A 24,162-nucleotide genomic window follows, 5' to 3' on the forward strand; every position below is an offset into this window, starting at 1 on the left:
GGGGGGGGGGGGGGGGGCGTGGAGGCCAGCAGGGGACATGGCAGCGTTGCCCCCTCTCTGTCCTCCCACGGCCCTGCTCACTAGTAAAGCTCAAGGGGAAACTTCCTGGGGTTTGTCTCCTCACTGGGAAGCCTTGAGCAAGCATTTGGCCCTCTTTAAAAAAAAAAAAAAGTTTTTCTCACTTAAAATATTACATGTGTGTCGGGGACACTCTTGAAAATCAAAAGCAGAATACAAACACACACAATCTCACCACGTGGAGACCACCGGGGTTAATAATTCCTTCCAGGCTTCTTTCCTTAGCACACTCCTGTCGGTCTCTTTATACAATATATGGGTATTCTACAAAGTTAGGATCGTACTCTATGCGCTGCTTGGTGATCTGAATTATTCAATCTATGACATATTTTGAACATTTCTGTTATTAAATATTCTCTGGAAACATAGTTTGCAGTAGCACTCCATCCCTTGACCTCTGCCTTAGTTTTGTCACTTACAAACCAGGGCTCACTATTACTTCCCCGGAGGGCAGGTGTGCGGCCCCCCGATCCTGTCACCTGCAGCCCTGGCCCAGCATCGGGAAGGCAGGGAGCCAGGGCACGGCCACCAGTCTGGCCATTAGCCCAGAACACCTGGGCCGGGAACCTCAGCTCTGAGGCTCAGGTCACCACCTGCACAAGGGTCACAGGTGACGACCATGCAGTAGTTTCTGGGGAAGCCCTTACACAGGACAGCTCTGAGGCTCAGGTCACCACCTGCACAAGGGTCACAGGTGACGACCATGCAGTAGTTTCTGGGGAAGCCCTTACACAGGACAGCTCTGAGGCTCAGGTCACCACCTGCACAAGGGTCACAGGTGACGACCATGCAGTAGTTTCTGGGGAAGCCCTTACACAGGCCAGGGTGAGCAATCGGCCCCTGATGATCCCCCAACCAGCCTCTCTGGCCGGTCCACTGGTCCCCCCTTCCCAGGGCCATCAGGGAGGTCCAGTGACAAAGTCCCCCTGCCCCCACCCTGCCCTTGTTTCACAAGGGCTTTGTGACCAGTCTTCCCTCCTGGGGCCTCAGGCCAGCCTGCTGCCCATCCCCACATCATCCCTAGGGCCAGCCATGCCGACTCCTGAGTACTTCACACACGTTCCCTTGTCTCTTGGACATCACACCAGCCCCGAGTGGCTGGCATTCTCCTGGCCTCACTGCTGCGTGTTCTGACAGCCACAGCTGACCACCAGTGAGAGGGACACCTCTGTTAAGTAGTGAGGGCCCCAGCCAGGAATACTGCAGCAGTGGATCCCAGCCACGGGAGTGGACCCCAGCCAGCCAAAGGGGATGAAGCCCCACCTGAAGCAGAAAGCCAGGCTGGCACAGGGCGGCAGAGGCAAGCCTGGCATCCGTCCCACCGCAGGAACTGACCTGGGGGCACTGGGGCCAGCAGGCTGCCCCACCCACCCCCGACTCAACCTGATCTCAGCCCAAAATGAGACAAAGGCTGAGGGAACCAGCCCAGCGCAGCAGTTTCTGAACGCTGAGACTCGATCCAGACAGCCACTCGCAGGCGGCAGGGGAGCGGGTGGCAGCCCTGGACAAGGTTTCTGGTGACTGAGCACCTGACGGGGCTCAGCCTCGGCACAGCGGGTTGCTGCGAGGTGGCCTGGCTGGTGTGGGTGACAGGCGAGCCTAGAGCAAGTGACAGACCGCAGCGTCAGAGCGCAACTTCCAGGTGGGACTGCGGGCGGGGCAGGAACCACCTCTGGCTTCTTGTATCTCCCCGGCACCAAGCTCATGGCCTGGCAAAAGAAGGGTCCTGGACTCTGCTGTAATACAATTCTGACTGTTGGTTCACCGAATGAACAATAAGTGAACGGGTCGCTGAGACGGACCACTGTGCCCATTAGACTCAAGACCAGCAGGTGTGAGGGCAGGAACGGGGCCTGGCTCAGCCACCTCCCCCCGCCTGGCAGCAGGTCAGAGACTGGACACAGAGGCACTGCTGCAGCAGCTCTGACCTCAGCTGACCTGCAGGTCTGGCAAGGGTGTGCCTTCTGGGCCAGCCTGGAGAGGAGGGAAGCAGCACGGGAGGGACTACGGTCTGTCATCCGTTGCAGCAGGACAGGTCAGTCACAGGTGCAACCTCTGAAAACACCTGGGACCTGGCTGCGTGGCAGCAGTACAAGAACTAGGATTAATTTTACCAGAAGACACAGCCAAGATCCACACAGGCGGGCCCAGGAGAGGCCCTGGCCTGGACAGGGCACGCACAGCCGTCCACGGTGGGGAGGGCAGCACCCTGGCCCACGGCCCCACTTGGGGAAGAGCCAGAGGCGGCCCAGGCCGTGCCTGCAGAGGAGCTGCCCCACGCTGACCCCAAGGAAGGGCCAGGACACAAAGCCCTGCTTGCTGCAAACGGGACACCTTGGCTGCCGGTTCCCCGGGCTGACAGCTGCCCTCTCACACGTACTCCCCACAGTCGGAGATGATGACCTTCTGCTTGGGTTTCCCGTCCTTGCTGCCCTGGGCCTTTGCAGGCAAAACAGAAGAGGAGGAATCAGGGGAGGGAGGGAGGGTGGAGAGGAAAGGGCAGCTCAGGATACCCGCCCCGCCCCCTGCCAGCAGCAGCAGCCGTGGCCTCTCTCTCCAGGCCCCGGAGCCCCCGCTCCTGCCCTCCCACACGGCTGTGCACCGGGGGCCCGGGCGGCCGCCCACCTCAATCTGCCGCAAGACGTCCAGGCCTTCCGTGATCTCCCCAAATACCACGTGCTTGCCGTCCAGCCAGTCCGTCTTGTCACACGTCAGGAAGAACTGGGAGCCGTTGGTGTTTGGGCCAGAGTTGGCCATGGAGAGCAGGCCTGGGGGAGAGAACGACCACATGGACCCCCTCCACCCTGCTCCCGGCCCTCAGGACTGTCAGGTAGTAGAGGGAGGAGTGTAAATGCTGCTGGGATGTCTGGCCCTCAGAGGGTGTCTGTGCACACTGCTGTCAGCCTTTCAGTCAGGCTCAGACTCTGGGATGTACGGAGTCTTGGATGCCTTGTCTTCCACTCAACTGATAGTCAATGAAACGCTACGCATGGCTGTTTCAATCATTTTATACTAGTTTGTCCTTTCATTAATTCATTCAACGAATACTTATTACTTCATAACCAGGCACCTGTTGAACCCTGGGGACACTGGTCCCAGGCCTGGTGGAGCCCACAGTCTAGCGGAAAAGAGTCACTCACAAGTTAAATATTGATTCATCTCAGGAATGCAAGCTTGGTTTAATATCCAGAAACCAATGTAATAAACCGTATCAACAGAATAAAGAACAAAAACCACATAATAATCTCAATAGATGCAGGAAAAAAAATCCAACACCTTTTCATGATAAAAACACCCAACAAATGAGGAATAAAAGGGAACTTCCTTAATCTGATAAAGGATATCTACAAAAAAACACATAGTTTTCCAATTCTAGGTATATACTTAAGAGAAATAAATACACATGCCCACACAAAAACCTAGATATGAATGTTCACAGCCGCATCATAATAGCCGAAAATTAGAAACAACCCAAATGTCCATCAACTTATGAATAAACTGTGGTATACCCATAAGTGGAATATTAATTGGCAATACAAAAAGAATGAAATACTGATACACACTATATTGTAGATGGACATTTTTTAAAACATTATGCTAAATAAAAGAAGCCAGTCACAAAAGCCTACAATTTTATGATTCTGTTTACATGAAATGCCCATAATAGGCAAATCCACAAAGAAGATTAGTGTTTGCCTAGGGCTGGGGGACAAGGGGATTAGGGAATGACTGCTAAAGAGTGTGGGGTTTCTTTTTGGAGGTGATGAAAACATTCTAAAATTATATGTGGGGATGGCTACGTGACTATGTGAATTCATTAGAAACCACTGAAATGTGTATTTTTAGTTTTTGGCCACACCATGCAGCATGCGGGATCTGAGTTCTCCAACCAGGGATCGAACTCACACACCCTGCCTTGGGAGCGTGGAGTCTTTAACCACTGGACCGCCAGGGAAGTCCCGAAATGTATACTTTAAATGGGTGAACTGAATGGTACGTGAATTCTATCTCAATGAAACTGTTAAAAAATAAAGATAATTATGCCCTGAAATAGTGAAGCCTAGAGGCAGAGATGTTTGCTCAGCGAATGAGAGCACAAAAGACAGTCACCTCAGACAGACACACACACACTGGTGACAGTATCACAGAAGGCTTTCTGGAGGAAGTGACATCCGAGTTTAGTCTAAAAGGCCCAGGTTTGGCAGGGGCTGATGGAGTGTAGCATGAGGAGCTGCAGTTCATCTGTGGCAACAAGAAACTCCACCCCCCCGTGGCTGGGCCTCTAAAACGTGTGCTCCCTTCAAGTGGGGACTGAGTCCCACTCTACTTTCAGGCCGGAGTTGATCAGGGTGCCTGACACATAATGGACTGGCCCTGTGAATATCTGTTTTAAATATTTAAATATTTACTGCAGGTTTACTATGTGTCAGACACTGTTCCAGAATACAATGGTGAACAAGAAAGACTAAGTCCTGCCCTCATGAGGCTGACATTCTCAGGAGAAATAAGACAATAATTAAGTAAAAGAGTAAATTTATAATATGATTTCCAGTAACCAGTAACCAGTGCGTGAAGAAAAATGAAGCTGATTAAAAAGAAGCGCAAGATGGTAGGAAAGCCCATTTTAGACAGAGAGGCAAGGACAGGCTTCTTGGACTAGACGACCTGTGGGCGATGCCCAGAGGAGATGAGGGGTGAAGCCTGTGGGTGCTGGAGGAGGAAGCCTCCAGGAGAGGAGCTGGCACCTGCCACGGCCCTGTGGCAAGTGAGCTCTGGGTGTCTGAGGAACAGCCAGACAGCAGTGGGGGCAGAGAGGGTGAGCAGCACAGTCCATGAGCTTGGAGAGGGGCCAGGACCCAGGGCAGCCGGCCTGTAGGACCAGACGCTACACGAATAGACGACCTGTGGGCGATGCCCAGAGGAGATGAGGGGTGAAGCCTGTGGGTGCTGGAGGAGGAAGCCTCCAGGAGAGGAGCTGGCACCTGCCACGGCCCTGTGGCAAGTGAGCTCTGGGTGTCTGAGGAACAGCCAGACAGCAGTGGGGGCAGAGAGGGTGAGCAGCACAGTCCATGAGCTTGGAGAGGACCCAGGGCAGCCGGCCTGTAGGACCAGACGCTACACGAGATGCGCCACGGGGGGGGCTGTCAGCAGGAGAGCAACGTGATGAGAGTTACTCTTAAAAAGGACTGCTCTGACCACCTTGCAGAGATTAGACTCTGCGGGGGAAGAGGCAAGAGTGGAAGGAGGGAGATGAGCTCGGGGACGCTGGTGGTGGTGGAGGAAGGTGAAGAGCAGCTGCACCAGGAGGTGAACAGAAGACAGATGGACCTGCCATCCAGGCAACAGAGGAGGGGGGCAAGGATGAGTCCTAAGCTTATGACCAAGCAGCCGGGTAGACGGTGGCTGAAACAGGGGAGATGGCGAGGGAGCGCTTGGGGGTGAAGAGCAAGAGCTGCTTGGGCACGTGAGGTCTGCGACCCCGCTGGGATGTCCAGGGAAGACAGCTGGAGAGCAGCAGCGAGACATACACGGGGCCGAGAGAAATTCAGCAGACATGAGGGAAAGCCCCGGGATGGGACAGGATTGTCTAGGGCAGTGACTCTAAATAGGGTAATGCTGCCCCCTCGAGGCTATTTGGAAAGTTCAAGGCATGGTTTTGGTTGTCAGTAATACTGGGGAGGAAGCAGGCATGTCCTGCAATGTCCCACCTAATGAAGAATTATTCTAAATCCTCTTAGACTTTCAATGCCCAGACAAACATTCATGCAGATGACAAATATCTGTTTATAATGATCTAAGCCTAGAACCTAACTCCATTTTACATGTAAATCCAAAGATTTATTATGTAGAATTTTTTCAGAAATGGACCTACCACATAAACTGAGGGAAGAGTCACTTTCTTTTCGTTCAGAATATTACCAAGAGATTTTCACTGTTTCAGAAAATCATGTTGCCGTGACTCTGGTGACGACATGCCAGTGTCAGTCCACGTTGCTAACCTGCTCCAGGCAGAAGTTCATGTGTTTAAATATTCCATACATGCAGTGTGTCCAAGCATCTAAATACCGAAATGCATACTGTTTTATTCTAAATTACTTTCCTTTATGTTATAATACTACTTTTTAAAAATTAGGTATTGGCAGGATATATTAGCTGTGACTTTCATTTCAGCATATAGGAAAGTATCATTTCTAAGAGGTGGGCACGAGGCTAACGCGTTAAGAACCGTTAAGTAAAGAGTAAGTGTAGACAGAGAAGAAAAACCAGGGCTGAGCTTTGAGTCCCTCTAGCAACTTGGAGGTGGGGAGGAGGAGAAAGCAAAGGAGACTGAAGATGAGCAGCCTATGAGGCACAAGGAGAACGGAAGATGAGGTGTTCTGCCAGCAAGTGAAGAAAGGGGTTCAGGAAGGGCGTGATTCATAGTATCAAGTGCTACTGAGAGGTGGAAAAAGAGGGCCGAGCCTTGGCTGCTGGCAAGATGGAGGCTGTTGGCATCTTCAACAAGAGCAAGGCGTGGTGGGGAAGGAAGTCTCACTGGAGGGGGCTGAGGAAAGAAACAGAAGCCATGAGCTTACACAACTCTCAAGAAGTTTTGCTAAAAAGGGACCAGAGAATTAATGTGGAAGCTGGAGGGGGAACACAGGGTCGAGGGAGAGTTATTTTATTTCTTTGAAGGCTGGCAGCACTGCAGCATGAGGGGGACTGGAGGAGGCAGTAAAGGGAGGGGAGGACCCAGGGTCTGATGGGAACTGAGAAGAGAGTACAGCAGATCTTTCTCATTGTTCCTACCGCTCAGTGAAATAAGAAGCAAGATCATTAGCTGGGAGGGCGAGTGGAGGGGGCAACGCTGGAGATCTGAGGATCGAGGAAAAGGAGTGTTTTCTTCTCAGCCTGTGGGTGAGGATCAATCAGTGACCTGCGAGGACTGCTGGGCGTGCTCCTCAGCCTGAAGGGGATCCGGTGCGTGGGCACGTGCTTTTCTCCAGCACACGGGAGTTTTGTACCAGGTGAGCAGGAGAGAGCAAGCAAAGGCAGTGTGGCTGGAAGGCGAGTGAGGGAAGCACAGCTGGTGACGGAGCCCGGGAAATGAGGAGGCAGACGCAAACAAACATCAGTGTTTTGGGGGTTGGGGAGGGGAGGGGTTGGGCCATGACTGTGTGAGCAGATGATACATTTCAACTATAAATACCTCAGAAAGGACATTACTGTGACCACGATGAAACCTGAATATGCACTGTAGGTGACAGTATTGTATCAGTGTTAATTTTCTGCTTTTGATAACTATATATTGTGGTAATACTAAAAATGCCCTTGTTCTTAGGAAATAACACAGTGAGGTATTTAGTGGTGAAAGTGCGTGAGGTCTCTGACTTACTCGCAAATGGCTGCTCCCAAATAGGCATTGTCTATAAATATATACAGAAAGAGACCAGAATAAGTGGGGAACGATGGTCACCAGCAAACAACTGGTGATGTGGCTGAACGGCATATAAAGGTTTACAGGCAGGGGCTCCTTGTTCTGTTCTGGTAAATTTTTGGTAAACTTGAAATTATATAAAATAAAAAGTTACAAAAACAGTAACAACACATCATTGTGGCAGCAGGAGCAGGCTATATGCCTTTTCCTCTTAAAAGGAGGCAAGCATGAACTTGAGTAAGTCAAAATAAAAACAAAAAACCTTTAGAAGCCTAAAGCTCTAGCCAGGCTGAACGCCTCTCCGTTCACTGGGTGGCAGTCTGGAGACCAGAACCACAGCCCATCACTCCCCCCGCACAGCCACCTGGCCCCAGCCCGGCCCGCCGATCACCGCACCAATCGGGTCCCACCTGGTCCCATGTGTTTGAGAATAAAGTTTTCATCGTCAAACTTCTTCCCGTAGATGGACTGCCCCCAGTGCCATTGTGGCTGGTGAAATCGCCGCCCTGGCACATGAACTGGGGGATGATGCGGTGGAAGCTGCTGCCCTTGAAGCCAAAGCCCTTCTCATGGATGCACAGGCAGCGGAAATTCTCTGGCGCCGAGAAAGGAAAAGGTACCCAGGTTAAAAATATCTAACTGGAGAGTTAAACCTCCAGCTCTCAGAATCTAAGAAAGTATATATTCCCTTCACTTGAAGTAAACGTTTACTAGTGGTATGGCACACAAAGGGACTGAACAGACCAGGGGAATAGAACAGACAGTCCAGAAACAGACCAAGGTACATATAATTCAGTATTTCATAAAAGTTGTCATCTTAAAATCGTTGGGGCAAAAATGGACATTTTCTAAAATGGTGCTGGGACATATGAACAAACATTTGAAAAAAGGTGAAGCTGGATTTACAACTTAGCTCACTGCAAGAATAAACTCCAAATGGATCAGATATCTAAATGTAAAGAAAAAATTAATTATCGGTACTAGAGGACAACATGGGTTGGATTCTTCTATAACCTGGGTGTAAGGAAGGACTTTCCAACTATCACTCAAAACCCAGGGGCAATTAAAAAAAAAAATTCAACAACTTTTGCATGGCAAAAAAACTATAAACAAAGTAAAAACAACAACAAAAAATGACAAACTGGGAGAAATACTCATTGGCAACATATACCACAGAAAATCTAATATCCCCATATATGAAGAACTCTTAAAAAGTGGAAGGAAAAAAAGGATCAAACTTAACAGAAAAAGCGACAGAAGACATAAAAAAATCATTTTGGGGGGACAGTTTTTGTTATAAGTCATTAAATATATAAAAAGATATTCTTTGACAACCATAATAAGAAAAACATAAATTAAAACTATCAATACTTTGAGACACCATTTCTTGCCTATCAGACTAGCCAAAATTCAAAAACTTAAAAACACAATCTGTGAGTGAAGCCAGGGAAACAGGTATTCCCACACATTACTAGAGGGAATGCAAAATGATACCTCTTTGTAGGAGAATTCGTCAATATCTAACAAAACTACTTGTGCATTTACCCTTTGACCCAGTAACCCTGCTTTTAGGAATGACCCTGAAGGTATACCTCCAACGATATGAAATCCACATACACATTATTTGTAACGGCAGTATAATGGAAACAACCTAACTGCCCAAGCACCAGAATCTTGTTGAATAAACTATGGTATGTCCACCTTGTGAAGTATTATGAACAAGAATAGGAGATCTCTGTGAACTGATACGGAGTGATTTCCAGGATATGTTGTTTAGTGAAAAAAGCAAAGTGCAAAAGAGAATACACAATATGCTACATGCTGTGAAAGAAGGAAGGAAATAAGGAAATACTCCTATATCTGTTCATTTTTGCAAAAGGAAACAAAAGGAGGATTAACCAGGAACTAATGAAATTGGTTACTCATAGAAGGTGGGTGGGAATAGGGGCAGAGGGAGTGGGAGGGAGTGACACAACTCCATGTGTGCCTCTTGGTATAGTTTTGATTTCTGAAGCCTGTCAGTGTTTATTCAAGAAATAAAACTAAATCAATAAGGCCGGGGGTGGGGGTGGAACCTCTAAAACGGAACACAAAGAGAAACAAGTGAGAACTTAAGTTAAATGGATAACTTAGCCATACAGAAGAAAGGAATCTAAGAACTCTTTGAACACGGTATTTGGACCCTTTACAGACTGAAGAAGAAGAACTGCAAAAAAACTGTTTGTTGGTAGTGGTACAAATGTAGCAATTCTGAAACTATTTTGTACTGTAGGATTGAACAGTATGCGAATATACTGATGTTATTGGGAGCCAAGGCTCTCGCTGTGGGAGAAAGGTGATATAAATATGTAGTATTAGACAGAAATTAGAGTATCAGTATGAATTCATGACTTAAAGATATACATACACACACACACACACACACACACACACACACACACACACACACTTCCTACTGAAAGGCTGAAAGGGCCTAGGCTCAGTGACACCCCAGAAGCAGTGTACCTACTCAGGATCCAGATCTTGATTTCTAATTATTATTTCCTACTAAAAGGAACAGGAGCTTCTTGGAGAAATGGCTGATTCCAGGGTCAGAGCAGAGACAGTACCAGATAAGCCCAGATCTTTTTATTGTACCAGAAAGTAAGGAAATGCTCAAAAAATGAGTGTCAAATGGATATGATATAGGAGCAGACTTGAGGGGGCTCCTGATGGCCAAACTTAGGACAGTCTGAGCAACTGACAAGTGAGTGAGTGTAATGGAGTAGAACATGAATAAAAAGACTCACGAGTGTACACTAACACACGGACCTACTAACGCAAAACAAATAAAGGGGGAAGGAAGAAGAGAAAGCTCTTATTCAGAGCAGATGGCTAATTAGAATAAATGTAGAAATGCTAATGTTTTTAATACAGAGGGAGCAATAATTAGAAAATTACCATCACGGTAATAATTGACTTAGTCTAGAATACCAAAAATCACCAGGTAAAAAGTCTTAAAGTGTCTCCTTAAAAGTCACTTATCAATTACAAAGGGGAATAAAAGTACCTTGTGAGTGGGGAAAAACTGGCAGCCACAACCGTAACCAGGTAACCCTCACCAGTAATGGAAAAATCGACATTAGTGACAGGGAGACAGACATGTCACTTCTGGAGTACTGCAAAGAATGCCAAAAATAACCTGAATCTAATCGTGAGGAAACAAATTCAAATGAGGAACATTCTATAAAACAACTGGCCTGGAGTCTTCAAAAACGACAATGTCATAAAAGACAAAGGCTGAGGAACAGTTCCAGATTAAAGGAGATTAAACTGACACAACAAACACAGTGCATGATTCTAGATTAGGGGGAGAAAGGTTTCTATGAAGGACAGTATTAGGATATCAGAAATGATATCCTGGGGACTTCCCTGGTGGTCCAGTGGTTAAGACTTGTGATCCCAGTGCAGGGGGCACAGGTTTGATCCCTGGTCGGGGAACTAAGATCCTGCATGCTGAATGCCTCGGCCAAAAAAAAAAAAAAAAGATTTCCTGTAAGGACAGCCCTAAATCAGTGCTCATTAGCGAGTGCTATGTCCCTGGGGGTCCAGGAACCAAGAAGTAGAAGCTGGAGTGGTCCTGGTTACCATCACTCCTGTTACTTTCTATCCCTGCAACTCAAGCCTCTGTGGATCTAGAGGTCCTGGTTCCTAGCGGGCACACCTTCACCAGTGGAGACAACCAGACTCCCATTACACTTTAAGCTATGCCACTGGGTGATCACTTCAGGCTCCTTGTGCCAGGTGACAAGCAGGAAAGAAAAGCAGTCATCATCTTGGCGAGATTCTTGACCTTGGTCTTTAGGAGGTAGGTCTGCTGTTACACAACAGGGCTGGTCAGAATACGTTTGGGGGACCCATGGGACCTCTCTTGTACTCCCCTGCCCAATCTTGATGGGCAGCCATGGCCTGGGAAGGGCACAATGACCAGGAGCTCAAATCCCCTTGGATAAAGGTCTAGGTCACCTCATCAGGTAAGCCATGTAGACAAGCAGAGAAGCCAGCTGAGGTGAGGGTGAGGAATCTGGAATAAAGTAAAGGAGGGAGATGACAAGTATCGTTTGTGGTTCTGAGACCAAGAGCAGCAATGGGATTATAGTTCCATTAACATTCCTCTAGAAGTTTCCCCAGAAAAAGAGACCAACCAGAGTCCTGGAGGAGCTGTTCCCAGGTGAAGTAAGTGGATCTGAGTTGCGAGATGGGTGGACTGCAATGGATGCTGTGGTTAAGCCCACAGATCCTCTCCAAGACCAAGACCCGCATTCCCTCACCCCCTCACCTCCCAGGAGTGTTGGATGCTACCAGCCCCAGGATGGGTCCCACCCAGGAAATACCTTTGGCCAAAGAGAGCTGCCTCACCACTCCTGGGAATCAGCCAGAATTCATGACTGGTCCATATGAGGGTACAAAAGCCTGGCCCCCTGGCCTAAAATTCAGAGCTGGACATTCTGGAGGGATATCCAAGCTCCCAAACTCCCCATGGGATCAGCTGAGGTCTCTGTGTGACTGCAAGGCTGGTCAATTACTCTATTTTTGCCCCATCTACTCCACTCATTCTCTTACGGAAGTTGTTCCTGAGATCACTCCCCAATAAACTTCCTGCATCCACCTCTCCATGAGTCTGTTTCCCAGAAAAACTGACCTATAACAGCCAAAAACTGAGAAAAATCAAGTAGCAGTAACATGAATATATTTTTCAGAGATAGAGCAATAAAAGTCAAAATAATCACCTAAAAGAAAAGAATGTTGCCTCTGGCAGGGCAGAAAAATTATGACGATGGGGGAGCAGAAGAATGTCATGTTTTGTAACAAACTCCAAAGAACAATTTTCTTTAAACTGTATGCAATTATGACTTTGATAAGCATTAAAAAAAAAAAAAGCTAGATTGAAACAAAAAAAAAGGATCATGGGTAAAAAGAGTAATTATGAATATTTAAGGAAATAGGCAACATACAACAACTGTCAATAGTAGTTACCTCTGTGAGATGGGCTGGAGAGAGTGAGGAGAAAAATTTTAGCTTTTAATTTATAACTTAAAAATTGTAACCTTCCAGGGGAGAAACCTGGCAGAGATCTCCTTAACCAAGTGGTCAAAGTTAACATCACAAACATTGGAACTGACCTCAAGTACTTCCTCATACGATGCACTAACAAGGAAACAACGTTCTTCTGAGGTATTCCTGCCGAAACACATAATCTAAATCTAATCACGCGGAAGTACCAGGCAAAGACAAACCGAGAAACAATCTTAGAAACAACTGGCCTGTCTCTTCAAAGATGTCAAGATCAAGAAAGACAATAAAAAACTGAGAAACTGTTAGAAATACAAGGAGACTAAGGAGACACCCCCCCCCCACTAAATGCAATGTGTGACTCCTTGTCAAGGAACAGAAATTGTTAACATTACTATAAAGAACAATATTGGGATAAGTGATGAAATTTGAATATGACCTGAAGATTAGTTAATAGTGTTATACCGATGTTAAATTTCCTGATTTTGATAGCTGTACTATGATTATGTACGAGAATATTCTTGTTCTTAGGAAATTCATACTGAAGAATGATGTATGTCTTCAACTTCCTCTCAACTAGTATGGGGGTAAAAAAATACACGTATGTATGTATGTATATAAACAAAATGATAAAGCATAAGGACAAAAAAGTAAATTAATCAACAGTTAAAGGATATATGAGAGTTCCTTGTACTATTCGTATAGAATTCTTATTCTATCTGTAAATTTGAAAATATATCAAAACAAAATTATTTTTAAAAACCCCAATAAAATCAAATGGGAGAGTAATTAAAACAAATCACAAAACTTTTAACTGCTTACTCTTTCTAACAGTCCTAAGCCTTTATGGAATTTCAAAAATGCCTGTTCTGGGAGTACCCTGGCGGTCCAGTGGTTAGGACTCCATGCTTCCACTGCAGGGGGCATGCGTCCAATCCCTGGTCGGGGAACTAAGATCCCACAAGCCATGTGGCGTGGCAAAAAAAAGAAAGAAAAGCCTGTTCTGCCTCATTTGTCACTAGATGCTGGGATCTAAGATGCCTCAGATAGACTCAGGTAGAAATAGTCAAGGGCCCAGGAGTCCAGGCAGCTTCCTCAGCCACTAGCTTCCCGGCCATCCTGACCGGAGTCCTGCTCACCTGCTGTCATGGGAACGACATCTGAACGCAGAGCATCTGGATGCGGCCTGCTGGCTTGTTCCTGACCTTGATGTCCATGTACACCTGAGGGTTTAACTGGGCCTTTTTTACAGCGGGCTCTCCCTAGACGCAGGAGAAATGGCCAGGTTAGAGAGAACAGCCTGACTCCCTGACTAGGAGAGCGAGTGTTCTTCTGAAGACACCCCAGAACCCACTGCAGCGAGCGGGCTGAGCAAGGCACCGACAGGAATGGCCTTAGGCCCTGATGGGGCTGCAGAAGGCGGAGGCCATGGCCACGGCCCCCAGCCAGACACCCAGTGACAGGAGACCTCAGCACTGTCTACCCGGAGCCCCACCCCTCAGGCATTTTATCTCATCTCACTCCCTGAGACACATCAGCTCGCTTCGCCTTCACTCTCCCCTGCAGTCACAGAACAATGCTTTTCTGGCTCAAAACACACAACTCTCAACAACTTCAACTTCCAGTTCAAGCCCACCCCCCTTAGTCAGTTAAACGGACCCACTTGTGCAACACCACCCCCTTCCTCTATGCTTAGCCCTGCATATCCACAGGCTGGCTGCAGTGGAAGCAAGGAGGGCCTAAGTGCTCAGAGAGGAGACAGTGGAGGAAGTTGGGCCTTGCTTAGTGCTCCAAATGGACAAGGCTGATTAGATGATAAAACATTCAATAGAAACCTTCCCACCTGTTTGACAAGAGAAAACTCTACTGTCTCTGTCTGACCTCTTTGTAGTGTGGATTAGGTCAACACGTAGGTATAAGCTCTCAGGCCAAGCCCTAGGTTATTAAATAAGATAGGGCTTCTGCCCTTGAAGGACTGGCTACTCAGTGAGGGAGGGGCAGCCACAACTGTGAGAGGTACACAGATCCTAGAGCCCCACAGCCTTGGTTCAAACCTCAGCGCCACCACTTCTGAGCTATGTAACGTCCACAAGTTATTCGACCTCACTGTGCCCTAGTTTTGTCACCTAGACTTGGGGATAATAATAGTACTTACCTCAAAGGACTGCCAATAGGATTAAATATTTGTAAAGCCATTAGTGCCCGGCAAAGAGTAAGCAATATTTAAAATACGTTAAATAGGGCTTCCCTGGTGGCGCAGTGGTTGAGAATCTGCCTGCTAATGTAGGGGACACGGGTTCAAGCCCTGGTCTGGGAGGATTCCACATGCCACAGAGCAGCTAGGCCCGTGAGCCTGCGTGTCTGGAGCCTGTGCTCCGCAACAAAGAGAGGCCGTGATAGTGAGAGGCCCGCGCACCTCGACGAAGAGTGGCCCTCGCTTGCCACAACCAGAGAAAGCCCTCGCACAGAAACGAAGACCCAACACAGCCAAAAATAAATAAATAATTTTTAAAATAAATAAATACTCCTGTTCTCTGTTTAAAAATAATAATAATAAAATAAAATACGTTAAATAAGTAATGTCAAAACAATGCAGTAAATGCTAGGATAGTGGGTCCCATGGAAGCCCAGAGGCCATGCAAGCCCAGAAGGGAGGGATGAAAGGTGAGTAGGAATTAGCCAGATTATGTTGGAAAGGTCATTTTAGGCAAAGGAACTGCTTATGCAGAAACACAAGAGATTTGGGAACTCCCTGGCGGTCCAGTGGTTAGGATTCCGCGCTTTCAGTGTCGAGGGAGCAGGCTCAATCCCTGGTCTGGGAACTAAGATCCTGCAAGCCACGCAGCGTGGCCCAATTTAAAAAAACAAAACAACACATGAGATTTGTAGGTAACTATAAATTTGTAGATAACTACAGATTTATAGGTAACTATAGTCTCTTGTTTCCTAGAATGCAAAATGGGCTACAATATAAAGAGATGAGCAGGGTCAGAACATGGAGAGCCCTTCTGTGCCTCTGATGTAGCCCAGACTTAATCCTACACATGAGGGAGGTCCTTAAAATGCTTGTGGAGAGCAATTATCCTCAGATCCATCCTTCAGAAAGCTCCTCCTGGCTACTCAGATCAGGAGGAAGCAGGCCTGCGACAGAGAGACCAGTTAGGAAGCTACTATCATTATTCACAGGACAGAAGATGGAGGCTAAACCAAGGTAATGTAGTAGGAACAAACGAGAGAGGCAAGAGTCAGGAAGACTTAAAAGATAAAAGCAGAATATGGCAACGCATCATGTGTGAATTAAAATAAACTGAAGCTTCTGGTTTGAGTGACCAGAAGGCAGCAAAATTAGCTAAAATCAGGCACTCAGGGAGACCACAGTGAAAGGAAAGAGGAAATCCACCTGGGATGTGCTTTGTTTACTTATGGTGACTGTGAGACATTCAGGCAGGAGTATGTGAAACCCAGGAGAGAGGTCAGGGCTAGGACAAGAGATAAAGAAATCACCAGAACCCTGCCTGAGTGGCTGCGGTAACCTCAGACAAGGGAGAAAAGTGGCTGAAATGCACAAGGACGGTGTGGAGAAAGGAGGCGAGCGCTACGGAAGGAACTCAGAGAAACACCACTGTGGAAAGGGTGGCCAGAGGAGAAGGAGCCCCTGTATTATTCTGAGGAGCAAGGGTCAAGATGTGTGTCAAGAAGCAGGAGAAAGCGCCCAGGCGTGGGGAGCCCTGGACCTGGGGGAGGGCCTCTGTGGAATCAGGGTAGGAGCAGGAAGACAGGGAGTCTGGAGCCAAAGTCTTCAGCGATGGAGCGGGCAAGATCGGTGGATGATGGGTACTGGTGGTGTCCTCTCTCATCTGAGATACCCCCTCGTTGAACAGCCGTCACAAATCGACACCAAGCACACATAAGGCATTTCTCACCCAGTGCCCTACAAGGACAAGACACCCACACTTTCTCCATTCAATTCCCCCAACACCATCCACAGCAGAAGTGTGCTCGGTGCAGAGCGCCAGCCTCTCTGGAAGCGCAGCCTGCAATCTCACCTCCTGGGTTTCCACTTTGGGAGGCTCTGACCCTTCTTCCTCTTTCCTCTCTTCAAGAGTCTTCCTAGAAAACATTTTCAACCAGTCATCATCTGACAAAAATGAAAGGGAAGAATCAAACAGATGTTAAGAAACTCAAGCTATCAGCCAAGTGCTCATTAGCCACGTCCAATTCTTTGCTGCTTTGGTCAGCACTACGTGGATGCATAACGTGGACTCACTACATGGACACACTACGTGGCACAGTCTATGTCTATGTCCCAAAGCAAGACTTTCATGGGGACAAGGCCTCTAGCTTTCTGAGAAACTCAAACTCTTTATTTCCTTGGAGGTGCTGCATTCTCTTCTCTACTCTACACCACTCTACTCTACTCATGTACACATTACCCCACAGCAGGAAGTAAGACAGAGATAAAGATGCACAGCTGAGGACGTGATGGAGTATCTGTGGTTGCCCCCACTTACCTGGTCTGGACAAGCCTTCCTTAATTCTCACTGCTTTGGCCAAACTGACATGGATTGTCCGCCCAAACATTTCAGATTCATTCTGAAAAGGGTGCAATACAACTCAGCTGCTTAAACCTTGCTAGGCTGAAAGAAGACCTGGCAGCCTTCCATTTACTTCTAAGAAGCCTGAGACTCGCTCATGATTAGTCCTAAGTTGGGAGCCTGCAACCTCCAATGGCCAGCTAAGCACAAGGCTCACCACAGAAAGCCCCTGGGCCACCACACACTTCCTCTGTTTCACCACCAACAACAGAAAGGTCTGTGATGGCATAAGCTTTGGATCTGAGCTCAGGACTCTGAAATTAAAAGGGTAAACGCAGTTACCAAATACCTGAGTCCACCTTAAAAAGACAAGAGCAGTACTGAACTGGAAAATGATAGTATTGCTGACTGTTGAGGGGCATGTTTGATGAAAGAATGACAGAGAACATGGTAACATGGAATAATGTTTAAGAATATTTCAAAATCCAAGAATAACTGATACCAGGAAAAGGTGGGTAGACAGCTTTTTAAAAAAGGTTTGTGGGACTTCCCTCGTGGTGCAGTGGTTAGGAATCTGCCTGCCAATGCAGGGGACACAGGTTAGAGCCCTGGTCTGGGAGGATCCCACATGCCGCGGAGCAACTAGGCCCGTGCGCCACAACTGCTGAGCCTGAGCTCTACAGCCCGCGAGCCACAACTACTGAGCCCAAGTGCTTAGAGCCTGTGGTCCACAACAAGAGAGGCCACCGCAGTGAGAAGCCCGGGCACCGCAGCGAAGAGCAGCCCCTGCTCGCCACAACTAGAGAGGGCCAGCGCGCAACAACGAAGACCCAATGCAGCCAAAAATAAATAAATAAATTTATAAAATACTTGAAAAAAAAAAGTTTTGTTTGGGGCCTTTTCATGAAAACTAAAAAAAGAAAGAAAAAAGGATTCCTTAATTTAATAAGATTAAATTATATTTAATAAGATTAAATTATAGCTATGTCTTTGTTCTTAGAAACAGACAAATGAAGTACTAACTTTATTTCTAGTGATTAAGAAAAGCTGAATGATGGCATGAAATAACATCCTTATTTCACATTTAGTCATGAAGAGTGATCACAAAGGTTTTTAACAAGGGCAAAAGCATTTAAGGGTTTTATGGCAGGCAAACTAATGGCCTGCCCAAAGATGTCCACCTAGGGACTTCCCTGGTGGTCCAGTGGGTAAGACTCTGCTCTCCCAATGCAGGGGGCCCGGCTTCGACCCCTGGTCAGGGAACCAGATCCCACATGCATGCTGCAACTAAGAAGTCCGCATGCCACAACTAAAGATCCCACATGCTGCAACCAAACATGTCTCAGTGAAGATCCCACGTGCCGCAACTAAGACCCAGTACAGCCTAAGTAAATAGATAAATATTAAACAAACAAAGATGTTCACCTACTCCCCAGAACCTATGAATATGTGATATTACGTGGCAAAAAGGAATTAAGGTTGCTAGTCAGCTGACCTTAAAATAAGGATATTATCCTGGATTATTCAGATGGGCCCAACATAATCACAAGGATCCTCTAAATGTGAAGAGGGAGACAGAGGACTTTGTTTCAGAGTGACGTGCTGTGAAAAAAACTCACCCTGCCATTGCCAGCTTGAAGACAGAAGGGGCCAAGAGTCAAGGAATATGGCCATTCTCTAGAAGCTGAGGAAAAGGCAAAGAAACATTCTCCCCTATAGCCCCCAGAAGGAACACAACTCTGCTGAAATCTTCATTTTAGCTCCAAAGTGAGACTCACTTTGGACTTGTGACCTCCAGAACTGTAAGATAACACATTAGTGTTGTTTTTGAGCCACCAAATTTGTGGTAATTCAGCAACAGGAATTCAAATCCTTTTCTTTTGAAGTACCCAACCTGTCATAATCCTTCTATGGGTTTTCTCTTTCTCAGTTGTTAATTGGTTTAACTTTATGAGAGCATCACTATTCAATGGCTCAAAAAAGCCTCACATTTTTGACTAGAGCCAACTACAGGAGTTTTCCACAATCCCCTCCATATGCTTCATGAGACCCTGCCTCTTATACAAGATTCACCATTTCACCTTGCAGTCAAGTTACACTCTTATTTGCAGTATTTTGCCCTAGCCTACAGGTTGGCAAACTCTATAAAGCACTAGATAGTAAATATTTCAGGCGTTGTGGGATACAGTCTCTGCTGCATGTTCCTCTTCTTCTTCTTTTTTTTTTTATGACCCTTAAAAGTATAAAAACCATTTAATTCATAGGCCATATAAAAAACAGCCTGCAGGGCTTCCCTGGTGGCGCAGTGGTTGAGAGTCCGCCTGCCGATGCAGGGGACACGGGTTCGTGCCCCGGTCCGGGAAGATCCCACATGCCGCGGAGCGGCTGGGCCTGTGAGCCATGGCCGCTGAGCCTGCGCGTCCGGAGCCTGTGCTCCGCAACGGGAGAGGCCACAACAGTGAGAGGCCCGCGTACTGCAAAAAACAAAAACAAACAAACAAACAAAAAAACAGCCTGCAGAATGGATTTGGCCCATAGACTTAGTTTGCTGACTCTTGACATAGATATAAAAATGTCAGGGAGAGATTGGCCAATAAGATGGTTGACATTTATACAAATGTTAAATGGGGAGGATTTCTGAATAAGAGTTAATTTTATAAGCAGCCAGTTCCTAGTGAATACTTTCAAATAACGGCAACTTCTGCTTCCTCTATAACTTTGAAACTGTGGAAACTGGAAACACAATATGTGCATCAGGGTCCCATGTAGCACCAAAAAACAGCTTCAGTGAAAAGCAAGATTCTCAGCCATACCATGTTTTTGATAGTTGCTTCAGCATCCTGCCAAAAGAATACAAGGGAAAAGTTGATGTGTGTAGTTCAACTCTTCTTGTAGCTAGCACGCAAATTAAAACTCAGTACCACAAGCTTTGGAAAAAAAGATGCTACTTCCCTTGCTATGGCCTAGATTGTATGTATTTAACAAACAGCATGTACTAACTGCTTGTTGGAGCTGGTGGTGTAAAGATGGGTGCTCAGTTTATGGAGACAGAATACACACAGGAAATAGGAAAGAGCAGTGCCAGGCCAGAAGGCTCAGGGCTCTGCAGGGCCTGTCTTTCACATTCTGACAACATGAAGAGAACTCTGAACCAGGGCCTGTGGGCCTTCCTTCAACCAGAACTTCCTGTCTCTTGGCAACTGTCACCACCAAGCCATTAGAGAGGGTTGAATAGTGTCCCCCCAAATTTCAGGTCTATCCAAACCTCAGGATGTGACCCTGTTTAGAAATACTCTTTGCAGATGAAATTAGTTAAGATGAGGTCATAATGAATTAGGGTGGGCCGTAACTCCAATGACTAGTGTCCTCATAAGAAGAGAAGACAGAGAGATACACACAGTGGAAAAGACCATGTGAAGACGGGGGCAGAGACTGAAGTGATGCAGTTATAAGCCAAAAAAATGCCAAGGATTGCTAGGAAGAGTCAAGGAAGAATTCCTCAGAGGGACGCGGCCCCGCCAATACCTTGATTTCAGACTTCTAGACTCCAAGTTATGAGAATAAATTTCTGTTTTTTTAAGCCACAAAGTTTGTACTAATTTGTATGGCAGCCCCAGAAAATTACTACATCCGCTCAAATGGAGAGTGGCACCTTTTGTAACCAATGACAACAGCAACACTAGTCAAATACTAACCAGGGAAAATTTCTTACCTCTGCCAACTCAGATTCAACAAAAGCAAATCCTCGGTGCTTTTCTATAATAGCAGAAATGGGTAGTTAATATGTGGGCAATAGGAGGAAATACGCCATATCCAGATGCCATTCAAAAAGCAAAAATCTAATTTTTACATTTTTCTTGGTTTATTCAACAATGTTTCCAGAAATATTAAAGTCATTTTGTGGGTTTTAACAAACATACTAAATAGTGAACTAAGTTTTTAAATTTTGTAGTATTCAATTCTACCACTAAGAGAATGAAAGATTTAAGTTACTTTCCAAGCATTTTGGGAATCTTTGTTTACAAGACTTACAGAAAGTAGAAAAAGTTGTTGATCTGTCAATTACTCATTCCAACTGAGCATCAACTGCATACAGAGCACTGACTTCACTACCGGGTTAGGTGACTATTAAAGCACAGTGCTTGGCCTCAGGAAAAAGTTAATTTAGTTGGTGGAGAGCAAGAGCAATAGGAGTTACTAATTTATAGAACTCAGAGGTAGAAGGACCAAAAAGCCAATCTTATCCTTTCATTTAAGCATTGAGGCAATGAAGGCTCAGAGAGTTTAAGTGTCGCACAAAGTTAGTGGCAAGGCTGGGTCTAAAACTCCTATCTTAGAAAATAACAGCCAAGGATGAAATAGAAACGTGCATATAACTGTGACACCAACTGAGGGAAAACTCACCCAGGTGAGCAGAGGCCAAGGCTCCCCTGCCGAGGCTAAGCTTGTCCGCTGCCCTCTGCTATTTAAAAGCATAGCTGCCGGGCTTTCCTGGTGGCGCAGTGGTTAAGAATCCTCCGCCTGCCGGGCTTCCCTGGTGGCGCAGTGGTTGAGAGTCTGCCTGCCGATGCAGGGGACGTGGGTTCATGCCCTGGTCCGGGAAGATCCCACATGCCGTGGAGCGGCTGGGCCCGTGAGCCATGGCCACTGAGCCTGCGCGTCCAGAGCCTGTGCTCCGCAACGGGAGAGGCCACAACAGTGAGAGGCCCGCGTACCGCAAAAACTGAGCCCGCACGCCTAGAGCCCGTGCTCTGCAACAAGAGAAGCTACCGCAATTAGAAGTCTGTGCACTGAAACAAAGAGGAGCCCCTGCTCGCCACAACTAGAGAAAGCCCGTGTGGAGGAACGAAGACCCAATGCAGCCAAAAATAAATAAATTAAATTAAATTAAAAAAAAATAAAAACAAAAATAAAAGCATAGCTGCCAAGAAGGGAGGTCTGGTCAACAGGGACGGTGGGGTGATAGAACACCCAGACCTTTTAAGATATTTCTAAGATTATCTTCCTACTGGCTCTTTTTTCTTTTTTTTTGAGTTTTATTTTTTTATACAGCAGGTTCTTATTAGTTATCCATTTTATACATATTAGTGTATACACGTCAATCCCAATCTCCCAATTCATCCCACACCCCCTCCCCCACCACTGGTTCTTACTATATGGTTTATATATTAAATGATCAGAAATCAAAGCCCCCAGATGATTCCAAGGTAGAGAAAGCCTTTCCTCAAATCCAACAAATTGTCAATCTCTGTCAATTTCAGCCCATAACCACCCCACCATCCTGGCCTTGCTGTCCTCAGAACATTCCATCACCAAGATCACAGTCACACTGGCCTAGAGAGATATCCTCCTGAACTTCAATACATACCAGCCATACGCAGAATGTTCGTGACTTAAAATGTCTCAAGTTCTTTTCCTGGCATTAGGCAGCTGAATGTGACACTAAATAAACACCTGTTTCATAATCCAGTGGAATCTGAGTATCTGTGATGTCTCCAGAAGGAATAAAAGCAGCATGAAGAATTTTGCCATCCATCTCTTCTGCCAGCCCACCTGCAAAGACACCAAGTGCTTTCTGAACCGATGTCCCCCACACTCTTGGTACAGCTGCTGTAACACCCTGTCAGCAAGACAGCCACAGGGAGGGCAAGGAGGGGTCCCTATAGTCTTTTGGGTATACAAATGACTTGTGAGATACACTCCTCTCCCCATCCCTCTTCAGACCTACATCTAGCCCCTGGTTATTGTAAATGGGCTGACTGCTTCCAGTTTCTCTCTCTCTACACAGCCACTAGAATGCCTCCAAGAAAGGGCAAATCTGATTACATCACTGTCCTGCCAAATAGTCTCCAAAAGTTCACCAATGACCACAGGACAGAATCCAAATTCTTAGCATGGCACGTAAGACTTTCAGAACTTGAGCCCTGCCCACCTCTCTAGCCTCTTCTCTCCTTGCTTCCCCAATGCAAATTACTTGCCCCAAGTGCTAGACTGCTTCACCCCTCTGGGCTTTCACTCTCGCTGCTCTCCATTCAAGCAACAGCCTCTTCCAGCTTAGCTACCTGCTTAACTCCTAATCTTTCAAATCCCTGGCCCCTGTGCCTCCAGGAAGCTTGCCCTTACCTCTCTGGATGGAGTGGTCATTTCCCAAAACCCCCAACCCGCCTCTTGTTAACACTGCCATACAATAGCATCATAGAGTTCACCAACCCGCGTAGCAAGGCTACTTCCGTAATTTCCCAACTATTCTTGGAGTTTCTTTACCTAAGGGGGCAGGGCTGCAGAATTTAGGGAATGAATGAGCATGACAGTTTGGGATGCGGTCTGAGGTCGCAATAACAGATCTCACTACCTCCCAGGGTCCAGGGTCAGAGGGAAAAGGGCTCTGGGCAGAGCTAGGGCCTGCAAAGCCATTAGGTCACAGATGCTGCTCACAAGCTGAGGGGTAGACCCCCACAAGAGACCCCGGCCCAGGCTGCCACATGTCGCCTGGGGCCCTGGGTCTGCACCCAGTCCACACGGCCCCCAACTTGGACTCAGTCCGAGCCCCGCCTCAACCCCACGCCAGCTCACCCTAGTTCAGGACCCATTTGGTGGCAGCCATCTTGCTCCTCGGCTCTTCCGCCGGAAGCCGTTACCTGGGCCCTGCCTACGCCCCACTCCCTCACCGGCTGGCACGCAGGCTCCCACACTGCTCAGGTCCCAGGAAGCTAGGTTTGGAGGGACAGTCTGACGTTAATAGAAGAAACACACACACTCGCATTAACTGCGGACACTAGAAAACAGGGGAACCTACATTAGACTGGGCCTTTACATCGGTTAAGGTGAAAGCATACCTTGAGAAAAAGGGGGAACCTACCAAGAGGCACAAACCAGGGAACATTGCAGGGAAAGGGACCACCTGGGTAAGACCCTGAGGAAGGACAGCCTGCTAAGTTTCAAGAAGGGGAAAAAAAAGTGTTGCTGCAGGACAGGGAGGGCAAGTAGAGTAGTTGACCCTGACCAGGTTAAGGTCGCTTCAAGGACTGAAGGAACCACAGAACATTTAGGCCTCCAGCCACTTGGATCTCTGGAAACTTT

The 24,162-nt window shown here is 47.0% G+C and overlaps 1 protein-coding gene across 1 annotated transcript; it reads right to left on the minus strand.

Annotated features, from left to right (window-relative positions):
• Positions 1 to 2,254: 2,254 nt before the first annotated feature.
• On the minus strand, positions 2,255 to 23,226 carry LOC112395505 (peptidyl-prolyl cis-trans isomerase E-like). The gene is given in 12 exon segments (XM_024738744.1): positions 2,255 to 2,517; positions 2,704 to 2,846; positions 7,906 to 7,965; positions 7,968 to 8,090; positions 13,687 to 13,719; positions 13,722 to 13,809; positions 16,594 to 16,694; positions 17,059 to 17,140; positions 19,896 to 19,922; positions 20,795 to 20,838; positions 22,537 to 22,702; positions 23,206 to 23,226. Coding segments are annotated over 12 exon segments (957 nt in total). The 3' UTR covers positions 2,255 to 2,448.
• Positions 23,227 to 24,162: the final 936 nt, after the last annotated feature.

The sequence above is a fragment of the Neophocaena asiaeorientalis genome, unplaced genomic scaffold, assembly GCF_003031525.2.
Source record: "Neophocaena asiaeorientalis asiaeorientalis breed wild unplaced genomic scaffold, Neophocaena_asiaeorientalis_V1.1 scaffold106, whole genome shotgun sequence".
In the NCBI taxonomy this organism is placed as follows: domain Eukaryota; kingdom Metazoa; phylum Chordata; class Mammalia; order Artiodactyla; family Phocoenidae; genus Neophocaena; species Neophocaena asiaeorientalis.